General features: G+C 37.5%; 2 protein-coding genes across 3 annotated transcripts in view; one reads left to right on the top strand and one right to left on the bottom strand.

Annotated features, from left to right (window-relative positions):
- The first annotated feature begins 648 nt into the window (after positions 1 to 648).
- Positions 649 to 20,662, top strand: part of LOC127873134 (zinc finger protein 271-like) — a 29,140-nt gene continuing 9,126 nt past the window's right edge. The window contains exons 1-6 of the mRNA XM_052416778.1: positions 649 to 708; positions 15,857 to 16,719; positions 17,574 to 17,714; positions 17,900 to 17,997; positions 18,689 to 18,800; positions 20,485 to 20,561. Coding sequence (XP_052272738.1) covers positions 15,951 to 16,719; positions 17,574 to 17,714; positions 17,900 to 17,997; positions 18,689 to 18,800; positions 20,485 to 20,561 — 1,197 coding nt within the window. The 5' untranslated portion in view covers positions 649 to 708; positions 15,857 to 15,950. The remainder of the gene's footprint in view (positions 709 to 15,856; positions 16,720 to 17,573; positions 17,715 to 17,899; positions 17,998 to 18,688; positions 18,801 to 20,484; positions 20,562 to 20,662) is intronic.
- On the bottom strand, positions 13,035 to 14,117 carry LOC127873329 (uncharacterized). Of its 2 annotated transcripts, none has more exons than XM_052417169.1 (3): positions 14,013 to 14,117; positions 13,566 to 13,876; positions 13,035 to 13,320 (listed from the first exon to the last, which is right to left on the bottom strand). In XM_052417169.1, the coding sequence occupies exons 2-3, from the start codon at positions 13,758 to 13,760 to the stop codon at positions 13,162 to 13,164; spliced, it is 354 nt and encodes a 117-aa protein (XP_052273129.1). In that variant the 5' UTR covers positions 13,761 to 13,876; positions 14,013 to 14,117; the 3' UTR covers positions 13,035 to 13,161. The 2 variants fall into 2 exon arrangements, with proteins under 2 accessions (XP_052273129.1, XP_052273138.1); XM_052417178.1 differs by having other exon boundaries at positions 14,000 to 14,052.

The following is a 20,662-nucleotide window of genomic DNA, read 5'->3' as shown; positions in this document are numbered from 1 at the left end:
AACAAATATCATTATCTATCAAATCTACGTCATGTGATGATGCCATTGCAATACGACTGTTAATTGATTACATCCTGTATTGGCGCCACCTCCTATCATTAGCGCCACCTCCTAAGCATTGGCTCCATCTCTTTAGGAAAACTGCAAAATTATCTACTACGTCGGCAAGAAGCCAATATTTTTGTGCATGCAGCATCTAATGTATGCTGTAGGCAATCGTTTGATGCCGTTGGCGATTTAATTGGGTGGATATTTTCTCGTCACACATGAAAAACTCATCGGAATGCTTTTTAAACTCTACCATGCCACAGCTTATAAAGGTTCTCACGTTTTTAAATGGGTTGAGAATGCACGTGTCTGTACATTTTTAGACGACTCAATCTTCGCTGAATCGCACTACATTGCCCGATTTTAAAAATAATGCGAAATATGTTGTTCAAACATATTAAACCTAATAACCCTGTAAAGTTGTCCATGAAATTTCAAAACATCCGGGCCTGAGCGCCACCTCGGTAGTTGCATTGGCTCATTTATTAATGGATCGCAAAAAAGAGGTGGCGCGCGTGATTAACGGCCGTGGATATATTGATTGGTTCTCGTTGTCTGAATACTTTGTACTCGATAAGGGGAACCTTAATCAAAACGCAACATATTTTCGCGAATTACAAGAAACGGTGGCGTCGCATAACTCAGAAGGTTGATTGCATTGTGAGTTTAATTTGTAAAGAAAGACAAGATTTTAATTTAAATGTACCGATTGCCAAATTGTTCAACTGGGTTTAATGATTTACTTGTATGCAGTTATAGTAATTTTATAGTATTCTGTTGCAACAGTTTTGCAGAAAGAAAACTTATGTTTTGATCAACTTGAATCATCAAGTTGTAGTCTACAGATTGCGATATTTCAAATAATTTACTTTTTGATAAATTGAGCAAGCAGACCATGTTTGAACAAGAGAATTCCTGTGTTCTCTGCAATTGAAAGTCACATAATTCTCAAATCTGGTAATTCCTTTTGTAAGGTCTGTGGAGACTGTGCTACTAAACTTTTGCAAGACTCATGTATGTGAAGTGGAATAGCTGTTGTTCCAAATCAAGATTATTATCTAGCATAGTTTGGTAGATAGTTGATACTTAAAATGTGAGTTTAATTTCATTTGTTGCAGACATCACTTGGATGAATAATCATGCAGTTATAACATGTCTTGATTATTGTCCCCTACCGGTTTCACCGGAGGGGACTTATGGATTGCGCTCTGTGTGTCAGTCAGTCAGTCTGTCTGTCACACTTTTCTGGATCCTGCGATAACTTTAAAAGTTCTTAATATTTTTTCATGAAACTTGCAACATGGATTGATGGCAATATGGACATTATGCACTCCATTTCATTTTGTTCCTACGCCAAAAATTGTGATTGCTATGGCAACGAAAAAATAACAAAAACATTCTGAAAATGGGGGAATTTCTGACAATGGTGGAGCCGGTAGGGGACCATATTGCTTGACAATAGCCTTGTTCAATATATTACATGTATGCAATTGATGTCAAATAACATGCACAATTGTTGAATGTTCAGATGTTTTTAAATGTCTATTAAACATGATGTTAGATACATTTCTGATATTAAAGGTGTTAATCATTACTACATAGCAGCGTTTACTTTAATTCTAAATTTTAAGTATGAATGTAAATAAAGGAATGCCATTTTTGACTGGGTGGAAAGTATTTAATTCCGTCCATATATTATTATTAATGACATACATGCCATACTTCCCGGATTGTCCAGAATTGTCCCGGAAATGAAGAACGTGTCCCGCAGTCCCGGAAATCTGTCAAATGTCCCTGAATTAACAAAATCCATATATACCTTTACCTTTTCTTAGGCTTAATGCACCTCGAATCTGTGTTCCCACTAATCCGCAGTGTCTCCATGGCAATACCTACCCAAATAGGTGACTACGCTACATGTCAAAATCGATCAATTAACAGGGGTCCTATTATCATATCGATTGTCTCACGTTCACCGTCAAACCGAAAAGGGGGCATTGTTTAATATGGTTGTTAATTGGTTTTAATATACTGCGTTATAATTTCCCTCTGCGTAAAGGCAAAGGAGTTGTTCACACATCTGAAGATTCGTGCGGTTGTGAATAAGTCATGCGTGAATAACCCGGTGTCAATATCAATCTATAGTTTCAGTGGCTTTGTTATACCAAGCACACTAATCGGTCCGTATTGTGAACTCCTTCGCGATAAAATCGTTGACAGTTACTTCGGAGACTTTTGATGAAAACATTGATGGTGTCATTGTGAAAATTGTGCATTCCATGCATTTTTCAATTATATCAAAACATTTATGTTTACGCGAGAAAAAAACAACACACAAACAATGTGTATCATTATCGTCTTTAAGATAATTAATTATTGAAACAATTACTGTAAAGTATAGTAATTAAACAAAATGCGAATCACCTATTAGGTGGATATCATTATACGATTTAGCGTTGCTAGGTGCACCTGCCGCTTACATCGTTTCAACAAGATGACAGACTTTAAAGAAAATAAATTGGGACTTGGCTAACATGGCAAATAAAGATTGAATTAACAATGGAGATCAAACACTTAGAAAAGATTAATGAAATGCCTGTGATAATCAACGATGCATAAAATCATTTTAGATGCTAACAACATATTCATTGTCCCCTACAGGTGAAACCAGAGTGGACTTATGGTTTGCACTCCATCTGTCTGTAAGTCTGTCTGTCAGTCCGTCACACTTTTCTGGATCCTGCAATAACTTTAAAAGTTCTTAATATTTTTTCATGAAACTTGAAACATGGATAGATGGCAATATGGAGATTATGCACGTCGTTTCATTTTGTGCCTACATCAAAAATTCTGGTTGCTATGGCAACAAATAAAAAAAAATTACTCACAATGGTGGAGTTTCACCGGTAGGGGACCATATTGCTTGGCAATCTCTTGTTGGTAATGTACTCAATTTACGATGTGAAAAAATTCGTACCAAAAATGCATATATGTCTGTATATATCGCTATATGTATACATGTCCCGGAAAATTGAGCTCAATGTCCCGGCATTGGTCTAAATACGTATGGCATGTATGTTCAATGATAAATATAGAATATACCAGAAATCACACATTTTTTAAAGTTTTATTGTATATGCTTTATAAAGATTTGAGCACAATTAATAAATTTCCCAATTTGGATGAAAACAACGCTAATTTTCCCAATTTGACCGGTACTGGCACCAGTCCCAAAGTGGTGAGGAAAAACGATGCACATGCATGCCAAATATCAAGTTGCTATCTTCAATATTGCAAAAGTCATTGCAAAACTTGAACCCTGACTTTAACCAAGGTTTAAGTTTTGGGACAGAATGACAGACAGACAGAAATTGACAGACAGACAGACAGGCCAAAAACAATATATCCCCGATCATTCGATCCGGGGGCATAAAAAGGGCTAAGGTTGAAAGAAGCATTGGGCAATTGAAGGAAAGATATGTTACACTTCAAAAGGAAATACGATTGAAACCATGGCAGTTGGTTGTGCGATATATTTTTTAAAATGTGATTATTGAAATAAATAAAAAATGTATTTATTAAAGGCTAATAATCATTAAACATTAATTATGTTGACATTGTATTATTTTCAATTATGAATTAATCAATGCCTTGATACACTTGCACTGATGTTAAAAATGAATATATACGCTACATGTATTATTGTTAAACTGATTACAAATTGCAAATTGTGTAAATTGGGCAAGAAGTACAATATCTGTTTGTTTCTTTTCCCACGACTCAATCATGAACATTGCAGCGAAAGTTTTTTTATTACAAACTGAGTCTAAAATATGCTAAAAAATATCGGGTTCAAGTTTAATATGAATTTTTTAGCTTTTGTGACTGGTCTTTGTCCCTCGTCCGTCTGTCCACATTTGTTCGTAAACACTCTAGAGGCCACATTTATTGTGCGATCTTCATGAAACTTGGTCAGAAGATTTGTCCCAATGAAATCTCAGTCGAGTTCAAAACTGGGTCGTGCCGGGTCAAAAAATAGGTGACTAGGTAAAAAAAAAAGAAAAAACTTGTAAACAATGTAGAAGTCACATTTCATGCCCAATCTTCATGTTACTTTGTCAAAATGTTTGTCTTAATGATATGTTGGTTGAGTTTAAAGTGGTTCCGGTCCGTTGAAAAACATGGCCGCCAGTGGGTGGGGCAGTTTTCCTTATTTGGCTATAGAGAAACCTTGTTAACACTCTGGAAGTCACATTTTTTGCCCAATCATCATGAAAGTTGGTCAAAACATTGGTTTTTTTGGATTTCTCGGAAGAGTTCTAAAATGGTCCAGATCGGTGAAAAAACATGGCCGCCATTGGGCAGGGCATTTTTCTCTATATGTTTATAGTGAAAACATGTGAACACTCTAGAAGTCACATTTTTGGCCCAATTTTCATGAAATTTTGTCAGAACTTTTGTTTCCTAGATATGTGAGTTAAGTTTGAAAATGGTTATGGTCCGTTGAAAAACATGGTAGTCAGGGGGACGGGGCAGTTTTCCTTATATTTATATAGTAAAAAGGCTTGTAAACAATCATGAATTAAGGTCATGTAACATGCGAGACAACTCTTCTAAATATTGCATTTAAGTTTACAGTAGTTACTCCCCTTTGACTATTAATGTTTTTATAATAATACAGTGTAGTTGTGTGTATCATTTATGTGTTAATTATTATTCGAGGTTAGATGGTTTTTTTAGCTCACCTGATTGTTCAGGTGAGCTTTTGTGACCGGTCTCTGTCCGTCGTCTGTACGTCCACATTTGTTCGTAAACACTCTAGAGGCCACATTTATTGTGCGATCTTCATGAAACTTGGTCAGAAGATTTGTCCCAATGATAACTCGATCGAGTTCGAATCTGGGTGATGCTGGGTCAAAAACTAGGTCACTAGGTCAATAAAAAAGAAAAAGCTTGTAAACACTGTAGAAGTCACATTTAATGCTCAATCTTCATGTAACTTTGTCTAAATGTCTGTCTTAATGATATGTTGGTTGAGTTCAAAAGTGGTTCCGGTCCGTTGAAAAACATGGCCGCCAGTGGGTGGGGCAGCTTTCCTTATATGGCTATAGAGAAACCTTGTCAACACTCTAGAAGTCACAATTTTGGCCCAATCATCATGAAAGTTAATAAAAACATTGGTTTTATTGATATGTTGGACGAGTTTGAAAAAGGTCCAGATCGGTGAAAAAACATGGCCACCAGTGAGCGGGGCATTTTTTTCTATATGTATATAGTGAAAACATGTGAACACTCTAGAAGTCACATTTTTTGCCCAATTTTCATGAAATTTGGTCAGAACATTTGTTTCCTTGATACGAGAGTTGGGTTGAAAATTGGTTGCGGTCAGTTGAATAACATGGCTGCTGGGGGGGGGGGGGGGGGGCAGTTTTATTATTTATATAGTAAAAAAAGCTTGTGAACACTCTAGAAGTCACATTTTTTGCCCAATCATCATGAAACTTGGTGAAAAGATTGGTTTTATATATATCTCAGATGAGTTTGCAAATGGTCCCGATGGGTCAATGAACATGGCTGCCAGGGGGGAGGAGCAGTTTTCCTTATGTGACTATATAGAGAGAAACCTTGTGATTGAACACTATAGAAGTCACATATTTTGCCTAATCATCGTGAAACTTAGTCAATACATTGGTTTTATTGATTTCTTGGACAAGTTGGAAAATGGCTCAGATGGTTGAAACATTCTTTTTAGCTCACCTGATTGCTCAGGTGAGGTTTTAGGATTGGTCTTTGTCCGCTGTCTGTCCGTCCACATTTGGTTTGTAAACACTCAAACATTTCTCAAGCATTCTTTATCAAAGTTGCTGAAAGATCTCAGTCAAGTTTGATGATGAGCAAAATCACACAATTAATGCCATAATTATTGCCCTTAGATTGTCCAAATTTTCATTATATTATACAAAATCCTTGTAAGCAAAGTTTGATGTTTGGTAAAGGGGGTCAACTCAAAATATAGGTCACCATTTCAAATCTTGCAAAAACAAAAACACTCCATACGCCAGAGTTTTGGTTCAATAATGATGAAATTTGACCAGGATGTTTGTCTGGTCAATATCTAGGTCAAGTTTGACATTAGGTAAAGATTGAATGAACCGACTCCTCTCAGGTGAGCGAACTAGGGCCATCTTGGCCCTCATGTTTAATAGTCAGTTTGAATATCAGACTCAGAGACACATACATTACATAAAAACTATGCAGACAACCAATTTTAATTGAAAAAGTATATATAGTCAAATACTTAAAGGTTATAAGACGCTTCACTGTACAATACAGAGATATATTTGGACAAGCACACAGTTTGAAGTCTAACCTCACTGTGGACGTTTCCATCGCAAACTGTTTTCTCCTAAGACGTTTCCTTTCCAAAATAATATACATGTGGACTCTTCCACCTCAAATTGACATTGGATGACGTAAAGATAATTAGGTATTTTTATGCCCCCAGATCGAATGATCAGGGGGTATATTGTTTTTGGCCTGTCAGTGTCTGTCATTGTACATGTATGTGATTGTCTGTCCCAAAACTTTAACCTTGCTCATAAAATGAAAACTCTTGGGTCTATATTCTTTAAACTTCACATGTGCATGCATCTCATTGAGATTTACAATCAAATATGGTTTGAGGTCACTAGGGCAGAGGTCAAGGTCACTGTAACCTTTACATTTAAAATATAACCTTGTTTCTAAAAGAGCTGCCGTGCAGCTTCAAAGCGTAATAGGGGGCATTGTGTTTCACAAACACAGCTCTTGTTTTGGTAAATTTGATCTTTTTTCATGAATATCTGTATACTCGAAAGATCTAAATAGTTTACTGACAAAATGATTATAATGTGAATATATGTGCCAAATTATGGTACTAGAAGAAAATTAATTATTTGCTAAAGCAAATAATATTTAGATGTAAAAATTATTGCATCTAAAAATGAAAATGTATAGAAACTTTAAACCTGAGCAGACATTCCCAAAAGTATTTATGGTCCACAGGACATTAGGTCCTGTGGACTTAAAATACTTGCAGGACCGAACTGGGATTCATAGGACCGAAACATCATGCCACCGACTCAAATATATTGACATGATGATAATTGGAAAAATGCTACACAACACTGAACACTAACAAATCACAACACACTTACAATATTCTAAAGAAAAAATGTTCAAACCAAACAAACAGTTAAAACAAAGTAATTTCTCGATTAAAAATTAAATTATTGTATACGGGTGTACAAACTTTCCCCGAAGAGAAACGCCTATTCCCCCACCTTAAATTCGTTAAAACCATGCAAATTTCCAAAATGTTAAGTTTACCTTGAAAATATTTTCCCCCATTCTCAGTTTTGTCAATATTTTCCCCCTTGAATCGAAGGCCATTCTTTTTATCCACATTACAACATTCTTTTTATCCACATTACAACATACATGTAACGCACTGCTGGTAGTTAAGTGACAGTGACTAAGAATTTAAATACATTATTTTTTACACAAAAATCACATTTATACTTGTTAGAAATCAATGATATACCTTAAACAACAGAACACATGCTGGATATCAATAACATAATTAAACATACTTTTAAAGCACTAAGCAATTATCGGTATTACAAAAGTTTCATTGAAAACTAGTTCCCAGTCGCGAAATTACATGATTACTCAGAATTATACTACACATGTCAATAAACTGGCCACAAAGATAAATAAAAATGCACTACTAAGCGACAATTAATTGGGAACAAACTGTTAATGCCCCCGATTACAACGATCTGAGTTGCAGAACGTGTTTCGTTTAACCGTAACAACTATTGACAATATTTTCTCGGAAGTGTCCGTTGCAGAAAAACGACGCAATTTTTTATGCTCATATTTCTTTTAAGTGCTCTTTTATTATCCGATTTTAATTCTATGATAAAAAATAAACTTCTGATCTTTTATGAGCTCCACTGGCCAGAGGCCAGCGCGGCTTATGTCATGGTCCTGTGTCCGTCGTGCGTGCGTGCTTTAACTTTTCCTTAAAACATTCTCTCCTCCTAAACTACTGGTCCAATTCTGGTGAAATTTCTCAGGAATGTTCCTGGGGTGAACCTCTTTCAAATTTGTTCAAATTATGCCCCTGGGGTCAAATTTGACCCTGCCCCGGGGGTCACAAAAATGAAAATTTGCTTATATAAGGCCTATTTTGTGAAAACTTTCAAAATCTTCTCGTCCATAACCATTGGGCCTAGGGCTATCAAATTTGGTATGTAGAGACATCTAATAGTCCTCTACCAAATTTTTTCAAATTATGCCCCTGGGGTCAAATTTGACCCTGCCCTGGGGTCACAAAATTGAACATATGCTTATATAAGGCCTATTTTGTGAAAACTTTCAAAATCTTATTGTTCATAACCATTGGGCCTAGGGCTATCAAATTTGGTATGTAGAGACATCTAATAGTCCTCTACCAAATTTCTTCAAATTATGCCCCTGGGGTCAAATTTGACCCTGCCCCGGGGGTCACAAAATTGAACATATGCTTATATAAGGCCTATTTTGTGAAAACTTTCAAAATCTTCACGTCCATAACCATTGGGCCTAGGGCTATCAAATTTGGTATGTAGAGACGTCTAATAGTCCTCTACCAAATTTCTTCAAATTATGCCCCTGGGGTCAAATTTGACCCTGCCCCGGGGGTCACAAAATTGAACATATGCCTATATAAGGCCTATTTTGTGAAAACTTTCAAAATCTTCACGTCCATAACCATTGGGCCTAGGGCTATCAAATTTGGTATGTAGAGACATCTAATAGTCCTCTACCAAATTTTTTCAAATTATGTCCCTGGGGTCAAATTTGACCCTGCCCCAGGGGTCACAAAATTGAATATATGCTTATATAAGGCCTATTTTGTGAAAACTTTCAAAATCTTCTTGTCCATAACCATTGGGCCTAGGTCTATCAAATTTGGTATGTAGAGACATCTAATAGTCCTCTACCAAATTTCTTCAAATTATGCCCCTGGGGTCAAATTTGACCCTGCCCCGGGGGTCACAAAATTGAACACATGCTTATATAAGGCCTATTTTGTGAAAACTTTCACAATTTTCTCATCCATAACCATTGGGCTTAGGGCTATCAAATATTGTATGTAGAGACATCTAATAGTCCTCTACCAAATTTCTTCAAATTATGCCCCTGGGGTCAAATTTGACCCTGCCCCGGGGGTCACAAAATTGTACATATGCTTATGAGGCCTATTTTGTGAAAACTTTCAAAATTTTCTCATCCATAACCATTGGGCTTAGGGCTATCAAATATGGTATGTAGAGACATCTAATAGTCCTCTACCAAATTTCTTCAAATTATGCCCCTGGGGTCAAATTTGACCCTGCCCCAGGGTCACAAAATTGAACATATGCTTATATAAGGCCTATTTTGTGAAAACTTTCAAAATCTTCTTGTCCATAACCATTTGGCCTAGGTCTATCAAATTTGGTATGTAGAGACATCTAATAGTCTTCTACCAAATTTCTTCAAATTATGCCCCTGGGGTCAAATTTGACCCTGCCACGGGGGTCACAAAATTGAACATATGCTTATATAAGGCCTATTTTGTGAAAACTTTCAAAATTTTCTCATCCATAACCTTTGGGCCTAGAGCTATCAAATATGGTATGGAGAGACATCTAATAGTCCTCTACCCATTTTTTTCAAATTATGCCCCTGGGGTCAAATTTGACCCTGCCCCGGGGGTCACAAAATTGAACATATGCTTATATAAGGCATATTTTGTGAAAACTTTCAAAATCTTTTCGTCCATAACCATTGGGCCTAGGGCTATCAAATTTGGTATGTAGAGACATCTTAAAGTCCTCTACCACATTTCTTCAAATTATGTCCCTGGGGTCAAATTTGACCCTGCCCCGGGGGTCACAAAATTGAACATATGCTTATATAAGGCCTATTTTGTGAAAACTTTCAAAATCTTCTCGTCCATAACCATTGGGCCTAGGGCTATCAAATTTGGTATGTAGAGACGTCTAATAGTCCTCTACCAAATTTCTTCAAATTATGCCCCTGGGGTCAAATTTGACCCTGCCCTGGGGGTCACAAAATTGAACATATGCTTATATAAGGCCTATTGTGTGAAAACTTTCAAAATCTTCACGTCCATAACAGTATGGCATAGGGCTACCAAATTTGGTATGTAGTGACATGTAATAGTTCTTTTCTTAGTTTGTTTAAATTATGCCCCTGGGGTAAAATTTGAAACTGCCCCAGGGTCACAAAATTTAATGCCTGACGATTAATAATGGTTTCACAGTATGCTTATAAAGGGCTTATTTTGTGAAAACTTTAAAATCTTCTTGTCCATAACCATTGGGTCTAGGGCTACCAAATTTGGTATGTAGTGACATCTTATAGTCCTCTACCAAGTTTGTTCAAATTATGCCCCTGGGGTAAATTTCACCCTGCCCTGGGGGTCACAAAATTGAACATACGCTTATATAAGGCCTATTTTGTGAAAACATTAAAAATCTTCTTGTCCATAAACATTGGGCCTAGGGCTGCCAAATTTGGTATGTAGTGAAATCTTATAGTTCTCTACCAAGTTTGTTCAAATTATGCCCCTGGGGTCAAATTTGACCCTGCCCCGGGGGATCACAAAATTGAACATATGCTTATATAAGGCCTATTTTGTGAAAACTTCAAAATTCTCTTGTCCATAACCATCCAGCCTAGGGCTATCAAATTTGGTATGTTGTGACATCTTATAGTCCTCTACCAAATTTGTTCAAATTTTATTCCTGGGGTCAATTTTGAACCTTCCCTGGGGGTCACAAAATTGAACATATGCTTATATAATGCCTATTTTGTAAAAACTTAAAAAAAATTCTTGGACAAAACCATTAGGCCTAGGGCTACACAATTTGGTATGTAGTGACATCTAATAGTTCTCTACCAAGTTTGTTCAAATTATGCCCCTTGGGTCAAATTTGACCCTGCCCGGGGGGTCAAAAAACTGAACATACGCTTATATGTGGCCTATTTTGTGAAAACTTTCAAAATCTTCTTGTCCATAACCATTGGGCTTAGGGCTACCAAATTTGGTATGTAGTGACTGACATCTGATATACTTTTACCGAATTTGTTCAAATAATGTCTCTAGGGTCAACTTTGACCCTGCCCTGGTGGGTCACAAAATCGAATAAAAGCTTATAAAGCGCCTATTTTGTGAAATCTTTAAAAATGTTCTTGTCGAAAACCATTCAGACTATGGGCTACCAAATTTGGTATGCAGTAACATCTTATAGTCCTTTACCTAGTTTGTTCAAATTATGCCCTTTGGGTCAAATTTGACCCTGACCCGCGGGTCACAAAATTGAACATTATATGCTTATATCTTGCTTATTTTGTGAAAACTTTTAAAATATTCTTGTCCTTAACTCTAGGACCTAGGGCTTCCATATTTTGTTTGTACATGTAGTGAGATATAGTAGTCCTCTACAAAGTTTGCTCAAATTATGCCCCTGGGGTTAAATTTGACCAAGCCCAGGGGGTCACAAAGGTGTACATGTGCTTAAATAGGGCCTTTATTTAAGTATTTGCACATGCAGAGAATATTTGTTTCAGCCTTTTTTCAGCAGAGGAGCGATACAGGGCAACATGGCCCTCTTGTTATTTACCAGACATTCGGCATTTTCAATCAGACCTTTCTTAAAAACGTCGGTCAGGTCCGAAGGTCCAGCATTTTTGGGAATGTCTGCTGAGGAAATTTAATTACATGTATGCACATTTTTATGCCCCCGAAGGAGGGCATATAGTGATCGGACTGTCCGTCTGTCTTTCCGTCACACTTTGCCTTTAGGTTGAAAAATGCTCATAACTTCTATGTTGCTTCACATGTAACCTTAATATTTGGTATGCATGTGTACATGTACAAGGCCTTTCCATATGCATAGAAATTTTGACCCCTTTGACCTTGACCTTGAACTAAGGGTCCACATTTAGGTTTCGAAATCTCCTTTTAGGTTTCGAAAAATGCTGATAACTTCTATGTCGCTTTAGATGTTACCTTCATATTTGGTATGCATGTGCATATGGACAAGGCCTTTCCATACGCACACATATTTGGACCTCTTTGACCTTGAACTTAGGGTCCGCATTTAGGTTTTGAAATCAGCGTTAAGGTTTTCGAAAAATGCTCATAACTTCTATCAAAGCGTTAAGATGTAACCTTCATATTTGGTATGCATGTGTATATGGACAAGGCCTTTCCATACGCACACACATTTTGACCCCTTTGACCTTGACTTTGAACTTAGGGTCCGCGTTTAGGTTTCAAAATCTGCTTTTAGGTTTCGAAAAATGCTGATAACTTCTATGTCGCTTCAGATGTTACCTTCATATTTGGTATGCATGTGCATATGGACAAAGCCTTTCCATACGCACACAATTTTGGACTCCTTTTGACCTTGAACTTAGGGTCCGCATTTAGGTTTTGAAATCAGCTTTCAGGTTTCGAAAAATGCTCATAACTTCTGTGTAGCTTCAGATGCAACCTTCATATTTGGAATGCATGTGCATATGTACAAGGCCTTTCCATATGCACACAAATTTGGACCCCTTTGACCTTAACCTTGAACTTTGGGTCTGTGTTTGGGTTTCGAAATCAGCGTTTAGGTTTCGAAAAATGCTCATAACTTCTATAGGCATGTGTACATGGAAAAGGCCTTTCCATACGCACAAAAATGTTTACCCCCTTGACCTTGAACTTAGGGTCCGCGTTTAGCTTTCAAAATCTGCTTTTAGGTTTAGAAAAATGATCATTTTTCTATCAAAGCGTTTTTTCGGGGGCATATGTCATCCAATGGAGACAGCTCTTGTTTATACATGTATTTAAAAAAGTGATTCCCAGAATTATATCAGAAAAGAAATATAAAAAAACACAGTTGTTGGACATACATGTTAAAAATATTTACAAAGACATACATTATTTACACTATATACCATAATATTTATGGTCACTGATCACATTCACAGTCATACACAGTTCATCACAAGGATATCAACAATTCTCTACAACCGTGTGACTTGACCTGCTGGCTGAGGTGGAGCAACAGTGTCAATCACAGAGCCAAAGAGCTTGGCACACTCAGCCAACAAGGCTCCAGTCTTGATTTCCTTGTCTCGGTACTGCTGCCACAACTCCTGTAGTCTGGCATCCCATTTACTACTCTGTAATGCCAGAATAAAGGATACAATGATATTATAAGTCAGTTAACACAAAACAGTTAACATTAGTGATGCATTGCTATTGACAGACAGAGTAATATATACAAAGTTTGAATGCTACTACATATTGTTCATGACCACTGAACAAACTTTATTCTTCTGACGATTATATTTATAGTGACTGGTGAAAATTTGTAACAGACACAATGTATTTTACAGAAGCAGTCGTGTCTTTTATGGTTTCTTACCTTCAACATCGTTGTTTGTTTTGATGGTGATACCAAACATGGACCAGGAGGGGATATCAAAGATAGAATGTTTCTTCCACTGTCTCTCCATGTAACTGACCAGACTGCGAAGTTAATCTGTGTTGGCACTTTGAGATAGTTCCTCAAATGCATCATGATCTGTCGGAGGTAGTGGTATATTGTAGCCCGCTCCATGTATGTGGTCCTTAGGCCGAAATCCCCGATCTTCTTCCAAACTGCCTGCTGGAAGTGGAACGAGCACCCCTTGATGGTAGTTCCGGGAAACACTCGTTGTTCGGCTAACTACGTACCTAAAAAATATGTCATAAGTAACATTTAATTTAATATTAAAGAATTTTGATGAATTTCAGTATCTATTATTGATTCTACCACGGCAAGTAACTTTTGTTCTATATACAAAGAAGGAAAACTACCGTGGGTTATTACCCCGATATACCAACGAAGATAAGTATGACATCACTTTGATTGTCCGCGCACTATTTAAGGATGAAGACAACGTCATTTGATTGTCATTGTTGTGGTGACGTCACGTTTTGGCGGGAAAGTGGAGTACATTCGGTTAATATAATTCTCATTTATAACCTTTAAATCACGGATAACTTAGTAATGAAATCGTGTTAGAATCGAAATAATCGACGGTTTACCGTTGGTTATTGTGGTAATAACCAACGGTATGTCGTGCCGATGTTTGTTATCAAACCACTCGGGCTACGCCCTCGTGGTTTAATTCCTACGCATGGGAACTCCATACCGTTGGTTATTACCACAATAACCAACGGTAAACCGTCGATTATTTCTTAATTATACAATGATACATTGAAAATTCGATAAATGGTAGCATAAGTTGTTTCACTGGGATTTACCTTTTGTATTCAGACTGCCAGTTTGAAATTCTTTTATTTCAAGCAGAATATTTTTATCTATAATGTATTTATCTTATTATTTAGATAATACCTTTTCTATAGTCAATGCATTTTGATGGCAGCAAGCAGTGAAGACCATGATATTTAGACAATTAAGCTATGATTAAGTTATTACCTTGCTCCATAACAAAGTTCTCGATGTTGACGCCGGTTGACGGATACAAGGGCATCTCTCACTGCGGTGTAAACCTATACGTAGTCCTCGTGCACCTCCTGGACATTAGGATGAACACCATTGGCAGTTACTTCTCCAGACTGTCCTTACTAACAAACCCATGGATGGACTCCAACTGGCCAGACGCGAATGGATCCCCCAGAACACTGAACGTCTCATCCAAGAACCACCTCTTACATGATGACAGGAGCTCTAGTTGTTTGTGTGTGGCGAACACCATGTGGTGAACAGTACCGCAGTAGACATCTGCCACAAAAACTCAGGGCACTTTAAAAAGTCCATATCAAGTCACTTGGAGGTTTGGGTCGAATTCCCTCACGGGTGCGGTTTGCCTGCCTGGCCAAACTGTTCCCAATTGGAACGGACAGGTGGTTCGAGTCAATACACCTTCTCCGCGCCTCAACTCCTATAACAGTCGAACTCTTGTACGGCTGATCGCGGGCTTCCTGCTTAACCTGAACACTGATCGTCACTTTATTTAGCAATGCTGTTTCTGGTTGATGGGAATGTTGGTGGGGACCACGAGCAAACTTATTTCCTTTTTGAATAACTGACTCATAACACCTACACTTCGCACTTGTCACGGAACATAACCACAACACTGATTTCTTTTGTGTCTTCTTCTGGACGTTTCTAAACCCATCACTTCCCACTTACAAGGGTTTTCCTTATTTTGACCCTTCCTTGAATACTTCAAACACAACCTCTGTCTCTTCTAACACAGTCGTCGACAATGGTTCTAGCGGGTTGTTGTCTTCTTCTGTTTCTGGTTCTTTGTTAATAGTGCCATCAGCGTTGAAAGGGACTACCAGTGAGTCAATCTCAGTTGCATTCAGTGTCTTCATTTGTGTCGTTAGTTGAGTCAGAGTACATCTCAGTGTGATCGTTCGTGTAGTTGTTAGTTGATTCAGAATCCAACTCGGTAGCATCGTTGTTAGTTAAGACAGGGTCCATCTCAGTAGCATCACTAGTGGTGTTATTGGATAACAGAGCCGTCTGTACGACGAACGTTGCACCTTAGTCGTCATTGGGATTTCTTCTCTTACACTGCACACATGTAAAAGGGATGTCTGCTCTATTCCGTATTGCTGTGAAATATTCATCTCTGGTTATGCCTGTAATTTCAAAGTATTAAAGATATACATGTACTGCCTATTCTGTATTATTTTCAGACTGACGCGTACATAGTGAAGTGCTCTTCTTGCAGCCTCCAAAGAGTTCACAATAAGAAAACAAAAGACAGAAAGCAATACCATGTAAAGTGACATGGAAAGCGAGAGTGCGATTATAAAGGAATTCGATTCCTCAACCCAAACTAGTGTAAACACTATGTCTGCTAGGGTAAGTGTGGTGACCTTAAATTTAGACCGAAAACTAGGTGACTTTAACTGTGTTTGCGTCAAAATTGAGACTGATGAATGTGCCAAATCAGAACAGGTTCTATGGGAAGAGAGACAACCAGATTGCAACAAACAAGATGGCTTCAATGTAGTACATGAACAAACAGGATGCTTTCAGATTGATCAAGATTACACCAAACAAGATGACTTCACCTCCGAATGTGTTAAATCAGAACAGACAGAATATGAAATTATGCAACAAGATGTCGACAATTCTGTATGTGTGAACAGAAACACGATTGCCAATTCAAATGCATATACAGCACAAGATGAGCTCCATTTTGTATGTGGGCCAACAAAACAGTTTGTAAATCCAAATACAGACCAGAGTTATATAACAACGAATGACCTCAATTATGTATGTGGTACAACTAAGCAATATGTAAATACAGATATGGACAATGGAAAAAGAACAGAAAATGATCCCAATGCTTTATGTGATTATTCAAACGCAATCGAGGATCAAGCTCAAGTGGCCTACCTTAATTCTGTATTTCTGACAAGGGAAGAGATTGAGTTTTCAAATGTTGACCAATATTGTGCTAGATCAACTGTGGGTGGAGAGACAATACAAAAGGACCTTTACTCAAACCTTGATGTTCATAGACATTCAAACTCCGAAAAAGATGACTCAGGTATTTTTATTTTTTTCTCACCTGAGCACAATGTGCTCATAGTAAGCTTTTGTGATCGCCTTTTGTCTGTCGTGCGTCCTCGACTGTTGGCTCACAGGGCTAGCACTGTCATTCGCCATGTGAGCCATTTGCAAAAGTAATGAGAATGTTGAACATTGCCTTTGGTACACACTAGAGGTCACATTTATTCTGCAATCTTCATGAAACATGGTCAGGAGATTTTTCCCAATGATATTTTGGACAAGTACAAAAATGGCTCCGGTTGGTTGAAAAACATGGCCACCAGTGGGCGCAACTTTTTTCCTAAGTTATTTGGCTATAGTGAAACCTTGTAAACACTAGAAGTCACATGTATTGTCCAACCTTCACGAAACTTGGTCATAATATTTGTTTTTATGATATCTTGGATGAGTTTGAAAATGGTTCTGGTATGTTGAAATAAATGGCCGCCAGGGGTCGGGGCATTTCTCCTTTTATGGCTATAATAAAACTCTGTAAACACTCTAGAAGTCACATTAATTGTCCAACATTCATGAAACTTGGTCAGAACATTTGTTCCAATGATATGCTGTTTGCAAATAGCCATTTTCCCTTTTGCTTCTGAGAGAGAAAGGGTTAAAAGATTGGAAAAAAGCCCTGTGGTTGAGTGTGAAACTGTTGTACCTGTTGAACATTTTTATATTAGATACAGTTGTTTCACAATTAAACCTTTTTGTGAAGACTGGACAATCTGATCCAAGATGACTGTTCACACACATGCATCGTTTCTTCATTTCTTATGTCTTTCTGTTATGATGCATTTGGCAGGGAGGACTCACCAGTAGTTTATTATCATTTAAATTTTGAATCTTCAGATGATGACTTTGTAGAGATATTCTTGGAAAGAGACAAAAGGAAAAGTGAGAGCTCTCATTCAACTCTTGCGGAACCAAAGAGATTTTTATGTGAAGATTCATCCAGTGGTGTGGTCCAGCCAATGAGTCTTTCAGCAAGAGGTAGTGTAGATTGATTTATCTTGTTTTTAGATTCAATATTTCTAGGGGGAGGGGGGGTACATGTAACTCAAACTCATGAATAATGAATATAAAAAGTCACAAAAAATATTGTTTTGGCTAAAACAAGGGTGTCGAAAAACTAATGTAGTATTTACTGTAGTTTAATTTTAATGATATGTTTGCAGATAGTGAAGAGAATGCTTCGTCAAGGACTGCCCCCCTTTCTCTGAAACCAGTTAAGATGAAATTTAACGAAAAGGGTGACAGAGTGAAGAAAGTTAAGGTACATATAAGTTAGCGGTATTTTTTTTCCTTCTTTATCGCAACCACAGAAAGGAAGGTATTAAGCATTGCGTTGTTCCATACGTATGTGTGTCCGTCAGTCATGAAGCTTGTGTTTCCAGTCTATCTTTTACTACTGGTTGGATCTTGCTCAATTGTTCACAGTTGAAGGACATTCATGTGTGATGATCATAAGGTAAGAAAGATTTGCTGCAACCAGTTTTCCCCGCATTATGGCTGTTTGGCAGAATTTGCTCAAACTTTCACTACTGGATTAACCTTAATGTGTAGACGATGGTAAAGAATTTTAAAAAAATGCAAAAAACACGTTGATCAGTATTTGTGGAATAAATGTCTGCTGTCTGTTTTATATGCTTGGGAGTGATGGTGGCACATAGTTTCGCTGATGGAAAAGAATAAAAAAATTGTGGTGACCAGTATTTGCGGAATAAATGCCCTGTGTCTGTTATTTTTTATGCTCACACTTTATGAGGGGAATATTGGGGGGGGGGGGAGCCATATAGATTCCTCAAGGACGTCCCTAGCATATGAACTTGTGCAAATCCATATTTTGGTTTGGATATTGTTGACAGAACATTGAGTAAGGACTCCTTTTTTCCCCCATTACTAAACAATTATTGCTGATAGAGAGCTGAAACTGAACATATTTATTTACATATCATCTATTGCAGAGAATGAAGAAAGCCAAGATCCCAGAAAAAGACAAGACTGAGTACAGTCTTCAAGAGAGGAACCTGGCTAGCTGTATGAACCTGGCACCTCGAGATAATGACAAGTTTCTCTGTAAGCTCTAGAACTAAATATCCATTAACTTGCACTAGAAAGTCTTACTAAAGACCAACAAACATAATAATCAATTTTAATCATGTTTCGCTTCCTGAGAACTTTTAGTTAGTTTAAACCTGTTTATTTTAGCTCTATTGCATCGAAAGCCTAAGGCTTATTTGAAACGCTGTCGAGTCTGTTTCCTGAGACTAGTACCTTGTGTCTTTGAGAGAGATCTTAAGAACGCTCCCACATTAGAGATCAAACCCATGAACTCCCGGTCGCTAGGCGGACACCATGTCCACTACGCCATGGCGACCTTTACAAGTTGAGCTATTGTGGTTAGTCTTAAATCAGGTGTCATGTGTTGTTCATTGTCAACATTTGGCTTGTAACCACTCTACAGGAAAAAGTTAAATCAATATTGATAAAACTTTGTCAGTATATTTATATTGAACCATGATAGAACCTTGGTCAAGCAGGTTAAAAACTAGGCTTATTGGTCGAATCCTAGAAAATATGTCTTTCTACTCTAGAAGGCACATGTATGAATCAATCTTGATGAAGCTTGGTGAAAATGCTAAACTTTGCAATATTTGAAGTCAAAATGGGTTAAGCTGAGTGAAAACTTGGTCACCAGGTCAAATTTTGAAAATCTTCTAACATTTAAAGCTATGTTTAAGATTCAATCCTGATTAAACTTGGTCAGAATGTTTATATATAACAATATCTAAGCCAAGTGGAACTAAGGATGAAGTGCATTTAGAACTAGGTCACTGGGTCAATTTCAGGAAAAACCTTGTAACCATATGTGTCTTGTTCTGTGAAAGCTGGTCATAATGCATGTGCGTAAAGTGACGTCCCAGATTAGCCTGTGCAGTCCACACAGGCTAATCAGGGACGACACTTTCCGCCTAAACTTGATTTTCGGTAAGGAGGGACTTCCTTGAAACTAAAAATACCATAAACGCGGAAAGCGGACTGCACAGGCTAATCTGGGACAACACTTTATGCACATGGATTAAGCCCAGTTTTGTCAGAACATGACTCATATGAGAAGCCGCTTTAATAGTCAATCTTGAAGAACCATGGTCAGAATGCTCATCTTGACAGTAGCTAGTTAGAATTGCAGTCAGATAAAGTCGAAAATTATGTCCCCAGGTCAAATCTGAGAAAAATAGTAATAACACTTCAAATGCCTCACTTGCGGCTTTTTTGGATTAAACTTGTAAATGTTTTTCTACACCATATCTAGGCCTAAAGTAAAACTATGTCACAGGAAGAAACAAACTAAGTAACTACCGGAAGGTCAAATGATTGACCTATTTTAACAAATGTACCTTGATCTTAGGTGAGTGCTTTATAGTATTCATGGCTCCCTCGTTATGCTTCTGGGTTCAGATGGGGTTATATTTACATTTCTGTCAGATTATGTGTTACACATTACTTAGAAAGAAAAAAGAACCGTTGATGAAACCATAGGGGCCGTATTATGTGAACTGAGGACTCTGGGAATAATAATAATATAGGGTGTTATGACTCAAAGGCTGTCTTTGAGATATGTTTCTTAATTAGCAGTTTGATAATTTTCATAATGCATAATACATATTAGTGTTTTTTTAAATCCAATGTTCAAGTGCCTGACATAAGTTTTTTACTTTGTTTGGTCATTGCCTTGTGTTCATTTTGCTCTCTTAATTAGACTGTGGAGAATGCAACACGGAGTTTGAAGGGGACTGCCCTATCCATGGACCCTATGACTACATACAGGACAAAGAGGTGAAGCTGTGTTCATTTTAAAAACACAAACTACATGTGGTAGAGAAAATAAGGGAAAAACAAACTTATTAGTTTAGGCTTATGAGACTGTTATTTGAGAT

Source organism: Dreissena polymorpha, chromosome 1 (genome assembly GCF_020536995.1).
Source record: "Dreissena polymorpha isolate Duluth1 chromosome 1, UMN_Dpol_1.0, whole genome shotgun sequence".
NCBI classification, from domain to species: domain Eukaryota; kingdom Metazoa; phylum Mollusca; class Bivalvia; order Myida; family Dreissenidae; genus Dreissena; species Dreissena polymorpha.
The sequence above is the reverse complement of the archived record's forward strand: the minus strand, read 5'-3'. Positions and strand labels throughout refer to the sequence as shown.

Excerpts from the sequence above, each read along its gene's own strand:
- LOC127873329 (XM_052417169.1), bottom strand. The coding sequence starts at position 13,760 with ATGGAGCGGGCTACAATATACCACTACCTCCGACAGATCATGATGCAT. Across the intron at positions 13,321-13,565 it reads AACAAACAACGATGTTGAAG|AGTAGTAAATGGGATGCCAG; the intron begins GTAAGAAACCAT and ends CTGGCATTACAG.